General features: G+C 37.6%; 1 protein-coding gene across 1 annotated transcript; it reads left to right on the top strand.

Moving 5' to 3' along the window:
* The first annotated feature begins 865 nt into the window (after nucleotides 1–865).
* Nucleotides 866–5,190, top strand: LOC143552720 (microtubule-associated protein 70-2-like). Its single transcript, XM_077042867.1, has 11 exons — nucleotides 866–1,177; nucleotides 1,257–1,342; nucleotides 2,610–2,675; nucleotides 2,758–2,928; nucleotides 3,026–3,196; nucleotides 3,276–3,431; nucleotides 3,526–3,672; nucleotides 3,763–3,834; nucleotides 3,911–4,381; nucleotides 4,474–4,652; nucleotides 4,728–5,190. The coding sequence occupies exons 1-11, from the start codon at nucleotides 979–981 to the stop codon at nucleotides 4,747–4,749; spliced, it is 1,740 nt and encodes a 579-aa protein (XP_076898982.1). The 5' UTR covers nucleotides 866–978; the 3' UTR covers nucleotides 4,750–5,190.
* Nucleotides 5,191–6,635: the final 1,445 nt, after the last annotated feature.

Below are 6,635 nucleotides of genomic sequence, written 5' to 3'. Positions count from 1 at the left end.
TCCGTTTCGTCCTTCCAGTCGAAGCCGAACCCGACCCGTCCGTTGCAACTTGTTTTTTCCGGTGGACGCGTCTTCTTTGTCCCGCAGCTTCACCTTCTGGTTCTTGTGTCTCCGGAACAACAAAGTTAGGAGACGGTTGTATGTTGGATGGTTGAAAGCCGGATGATTGTTGCGACCCCGAATAAAACATCGGTTGGTCCGGTGCCGACCATAAATCGTCGTAACTGTAATCTGAATCTAGGTTTGGGTACCAATTTCCAGCCATGTTTTTAAAAAAAAGTTTGGAAGATGGAGTGATTTTGGGTTTTTTTGAGGTTGTGGCAAGTATTTTATGTGATTTTGGGTGTGGTATGTGATATTGGGTTGATATTGGTTTATATAGAGAAATTTTTTTTTTATTTTAATAAACTTAAAGAGCCAACGGCTCAATTTATAAAGCCCCAACGGTCATGCACGCATTCCGAAGCCCACTTTACGCCCATTCCCAGCCGCTACTGGCCTTGCGCCTGCCTCTTTTTCCACGCTCGCGCCCCTCTCGCGCCACTCTCGCACCTCGGTGGTGTGGTGCTCGCGCCCCGGGGCGCGAGAGGATGGGCTCACGCGCCCCCTCTAGCGCTCCACACCCCTCAGCCTTAGTTTCAAAATATTGTTTGAAAAAATAAACTTTACTTTTACAATCTAGAGAGAGAAACAAGGCAAAAAACACACAAGCACAATTATAGCTAAAGAGAAAAAACACTTATTAGTTATTACATTAACTCAAGCACAACTAGAGGTTTAAATAGAAGCCATTACTTCAACTCATTCTCTACATTCACTTTCTCTCTCATTCTAGATTCCATTCTTATACACTCTACTTCAATTCCAGATTTAACAAAACTAACAAACAAACCAACCCTAACCACACCATTAACCACTTCATGCTTACATAACTAATTAACTAACTAACTAAACTTACATCAGATCCAATCCATTCCAATGGACGACGATCTTAACGACGAGTACACCGGCAGCAATGCACGTGACACGACGCCGTTTACAATGAGAGGATCGAGTGGTACGAGTCGTAGGAAAGCTACGGTGAGGCCGAGCTTAGACGCTGATGATCTTATTCATTTGCTCCATGGATCGGATCCGGTTAAGGTTGAGCTTAATCGCTTGGAGAATGAAGTTAGAGGTGGTTATTGATTAATGTGATATGATGTTATGATGCGTTTTGTTGTTTAGTTATGTCGATTTTGTTTTGGTTTTTGTAGATAAGGATCGAGAATTGAGCGAATCGCAAGCGGAGATCAAGGCGCTCCGGTTATCCGAACGATTGAGAGAAAAAGCGGTTGAGGAGGTATTAGCGTGTAAATAACTAAAGTAATTATTAATTTATTATTGCTTTTACGGTTTTCGGAGTAGAGTAATTATTATTACTTTACTTCACTTTTTGTAGCGTAATCACTCTAGTTCAAAACCGCAGAGTAATAATAATTATTACTTTAGTAATTTGTATGTTTAGTAGGTTAAGTTTATTTGTATTGGATCTCACCCCTCCGGGGTGGGATCTAATAAAACGGGATTAAACCTACTAAACATACAAATAACTAGAGTAATTATTATTACTCTGCAGTTTTGAACTAGAGTAATCACGCTACAAAAAATGAAGGAAAGTAATAATAATTACTCTAGTTCAATACCTGTAAATGATTACTCTAGTTATTTGTACGCTGTTTGTATTTGATTCTTACACTACTTTTTTAAACCTTTGTTGTTCTGTATGTTCGGTTGTTCACCAATGAAATTGCACTTATTAGGGATAATTACGTAGATATTTTGATTTTTTTTCTAAAACTAGCGAGCGCCTTGAATTGAATGAATATCAGATATTGATGATTATTGTTTCTCTGTTTATGTGTAAGATATGTGTTTTCTTATTTAAGTAAACTTTCTTTAAATATGATTAGCAATTATTAAATCCATCTGAAGAATATAACTAATGCTTATGTGATAATATGGTCTTTTTGATGTTGATATTTCAAATTGCCCGTTGAGAAAAAAGTGTGCAATGTCGTTGTCTTGAGTATTACTTACTATTTGGTACTTAGTCCATTTCATGATTTAGATATGGAACATGGTCTTGCTGGTTTCATGTTAGAGTGTGGTGGTTCTTGGATATGACATATGAGTATCTTCTTCTTCACACGTGCCATATCCACTTGTCGCTTCCCTTTTCTAGTTTGTGAAAATGACATGAATACGAGAAGGAACCAATAAAGTTGTATAATACACGATGATACGATATATAGGATTACTTTTTCTTGTTTTGTTCGTTTTCTTCTTTTATATCGGTGTTGGGCCATTGTTGTAAATTGTAACATATAACTAAAAGGGCCAAGTTTTCTATTGTCGTCTTTTTCACTTTTATGCAAAATATCAATATACGCATGTTTGAATACTTTCCAGTTCGCGTTTAATGTTAATTTTTCATAGGTATTATGTTTGAGCTAATTTGCATGGTCCGTTGGGTTGTCATATGATGTAGATATAATGCTGTAGCTTCGTTTTTTTTTTCACATTTCTTTTGTTTAATTGGTGTTTATTTTGTATTAATGCACTTTTAGCTAACCGAAGAGTTGTCAAAAGTGGATGAAAAGTTAAAGTTGACTGAATCACTTCTCGAAAGCAAGGTACACAGTGAATTTGACCCGTTAAAGACAGAACACAACACAAACTGATCATAATTATACACACTTTGTTTTGGCTATCTAGAATCTTGAAATCAAGAAAATAAACGATGAGAAGAAAGCATCAATGGCAGCTCAGTTTGCAGCAGAAGCTACTCTAAGACGGGTTCATGCAGCTCAGAAAGATGATGATATGCCTCCAATAGAAGCCATTCTTGCACCTTTAGAAGCTGAGCTCAAGTTGGCAAGACAAGAGGTTTGACTTCTGTCCTTTGACTAGCCAACGCAGACGGTGATAAGTGATAACTGATAAATAATCTCAAAACTATAATCTTACAGTTTTTGTGTTTCAGATTGCGAAGCTGCAGGATGATAACAAAGCATTAGACCGTTTGACCAAGTCAAAAGAGGCTGCATTACTTGAAGCCGAGAGAACCGTACAGGTGGCATTGGCCAAAGCATCCATGGTGGATGATCTTCAGAACAAGAATCAGGAGTTGATGAAACAGATAGAAATTTGCCAGGTCAGACATTGAATTATGATTTATGATCATTTCTCGTTTTTGGAAATTTGAACTCATGTTTCCGTTACCATTTTCGCAGGAGGAAAATAAAATTTTGGATAAAATGCACCGTCAAAAAGTTGCTGAGGTGGAAAAACTTACCCAAACTGTACGCGAACTAGAAGAGGCTGTCCTCGCTGGCGGTGCGGCTGCAAATGCTGTCAGGGACTATCAACGCAAAGTTCAAGAAATTAATGTAAAACATAATATAGACTATATAGTTTCATTCATTATTTTATTAAAATTTGTACACATTTAAACTAATTAATTGACTGTTGTTTTATTAATAGGAAGAGAAAAAGACGCTAGACAGAGAGCTAGCTCGTGCAAAAGTTACAGCCAATAGAGTGGCGACAGTTGTCGCCAACGAGTGGAAAGATGGTAATGATAAGGTGATGCCAGTTAAGCAATGGCTTGAAGAAAGAAGAGTCTTGCAGGTTTCATGAACCTTTTTTTAATTAATTTCTATAAATAATATATGTATTTATATGTGATAAAGTTATTGACTTGGACCCATTTGTTAATAGGGTGAGATGCAACAATTGCGTGACAAACTAGCTATAGCCGACCGTGCTGCAAAATCTGAAGCACAATTGAAAGTAAATTTTCAAAGAATTAATTTCAATTTTTTTCTTATAAAAACTTCAATTTTTAAATAATTTTATAAAAACGTAGGAGAAATTTTCACTTCGACTCAAAGTGCTAGAAGACACATTAAGATCACCAAACACTGCGTGCTCTTCACGACGACAATCAATAGGCGGAGCTGAAAACTTTACCAAATTACCCTCGAACGGATTTTTACCAAAAAGATCACCATCTTTTCAAATAAGATCAACACTTCCGTCTGGTTCAAGTTCAATTTTGAGGCACGCTAAAGGTACATCAAAGTCGTTTGATGGTGGGACTCGATTACTTGACCGCGGTAAACTTGTCTCAAGTGGTGAGCAATCTTGTGATGAAAGTAAGGATAATGAGGCCCGTGATGGTTCATGGGAAGCTAATAATAATCCAGATGAAAAACCCGAGATAGAAGATACCGTCCCGGGCTTGTTGCATGATTTGCTGCAAAAGGAAGTTATTAGTTTGAGAAAATCTTGTGTTGAAAAGGATCAGAGCCTTAAAGATAAGGATGATGCCATTGAGGTTCATATCTTTTTTTTCTTTTATGTATTTAAATGTTAATAATATAATTCATTGTTTGGATCGTGAGATTAATACGGTTTTATAAACTTTAGATGTTATCGAAGAAAGTTGATACGCTAACAAAGGCAATGGAGGTGGAGTCCAAAAAGATGAAAAGGGAAAAGAATATTTTGGAGAAAGAGGTAGCTGCGATGCGGGTCGATAAGGAGCAGGACAATCGGGCCAAACGGGCCGGGAACTCAACGGGTCATGTGAACACACCTCCATCCAGGTATGTTTTATCGGGTTTGGGGACCGTTCACTCAAACCGTTCTGTTAAGTTGATCGTGTTGGTTGATATATGCAGGAACGTTGGCCCGAAACAGTGAATAACAAAGGAGTTGGATAAAAGGTTTAAGTTTATTAAGGTTGTTTTTAGTTTGATTATATAAGGGTGTAACTAGCATGCATGCATACAACCCATGGGTAGATGGGTGTGTATGATTTTCTGACTATTTGTGTAGAAATCAGTAGGTGGGTGTGAAGCTGAGCTAACCTTTTTTTTTTTTATAATTTTTTTATGAGAGTTTATTTGAGGATGTGCATAGTGTGATTGTGTTATGAGAACAAAGGCTTTTACATTAATTAGTATTGATTTGCTTGTGCTCTATGGGGCAATGAAAACAAAACTGTCATGTCATCGACGCAGGTCGAACTGGTGTCGAAACTTGGTCAATTTATAATAAAATATGGAATTAATTTATTTATTATTTTATTGTATATTTTTAGAACGACGATTTTCTTATATGTTAGGCAATCGCATTCTCCAATCTAGAGAGCTCTGTTGCCTCACTCTAGCTAGACTATGTTGTCTTTAACTGGGTCCACGCTGGCTTTAGAGTTTGGCTTGGGTGTTTCCTCGGGAAACCATAACGTCGGCTGCCTCTTGACAGTCGTGCCATTGTATTGTCAATAAAATATTCAAACAAACAAATATGAAGATTTTAGTAGGAAATGAATCAGAAAAAAAAAGTTTTTCTTTTAAAATATAAATTCAATCCCAACGCCGGTTTAGAGGGTGTTTGGGATTCCTTATTTTCACCTCCTTCTAACTTATCAACTTTTGAAAGTTAAAAGGTGTTTGGGTAATGCGACTTTTTTAAGTTTTTAAAGAAGGTAAAAGGAGTTTTGATAAGTTACAAAAATATAACTTATCAAAAACTTCTTATTTTAGTCAAAAGGAGGTGTAAATAAGGAATCCCAAACATGGCCTTAGTTCAAGCGGTCGTGTCATAATTTGTCATTTAGCCCGTCGATCTTAATGGTGGCTGTTTTAAGGATACTCCATAGTACTCCAGACTAGTTACGTAGGCGGTTTTCTGGGATGAACACTACGTAAAAGGCCATATGAACCCAAAATTGTAGATAGCTTGGTGAATCAAGCTCTTGGTTTGCTTAAGGCCATAAAGCGCTTTATGGAGAAGTCAAACGCAATGCTAAATTTAGTCAACAAAGTCGAAAGGTTGTATTATATGCATAGTATCATATAAGCTGCCATGCATAAAGACATGATTATCGTCGATTTGTTGAATATCCCTACCACGAGAGAAGGCAGCTGATAAAACCAATTGGATAGTGACTCTAAAAGGTAAGTTATATTGCTTGGAGGGTTGACCAGGATAGGATTCCGACCAAGGAAGCGTTAGTGTTCCGGGGGGGGGATTGGATTTGCAAGATATTGCGTGTACAAAGTGTGGTCTAAGGATGGAGTCGAATGATCACTTGTTTTTCAATTGCCCGTGGGCTGGAGTCGTTTAGAATCAAGTGTTTGTGTGGCTAAATATACTGGTTATGGCGGATGTTGACTTGATGAGAACTTTGTTGGAGTGGGGAGCGAAAGCTAGTGGTACGAGCGATTTCCTTGATAACTATTTGGGTTATTTGGAGGTGCGTAAACCAGATGGTCTTTAATAACAGACGAATTCGGGGGTTAATGCGGTGGAAATGATCAAAGATGAAGCTTGTCTTTGGCTAAAAAGTAGAACTGTTTCTTCATTTTCCTTGTAATTTTATAACTTATACTTGTATGGGATAGAGGTAAGGCTGTCTACATCTTACCCTCCTCAGACCCTACCATAGCTTTGCTATTGGTGGGATATACTGAGTACGATGATGATGATGATGATGATGATGATACTTGTATTACTTGTGTTTAGAGGTGCACAAAATACCTGGTTCCGGACCCGACCCACGGGTATGACCCAATATAGGATTT

The sequence above is a fragment of the Bidens hawaiensis genome, unplaced genomic scaffold, assembly GCF_021521415.1.
Source record: "Bidens hawaiensis isolate Kalapana, Puna unplaced genomic scaffold, B.hawaiensis_p1.1 tig00017009_1, whole genome shotgun sequence".
Classification (NCBI taxonomy): domain Eukaryota; kingdom Viridiplantae; phylum Streptophyta; class Magnoliopsida; order Asterales; family Asteraceae; genus Bidens; species Bidens hawaiensis.
Note: the sequence above shows the minus strand (reverse complement) of the source record. Positions and strands in the feature narration are given on the sequence as shown.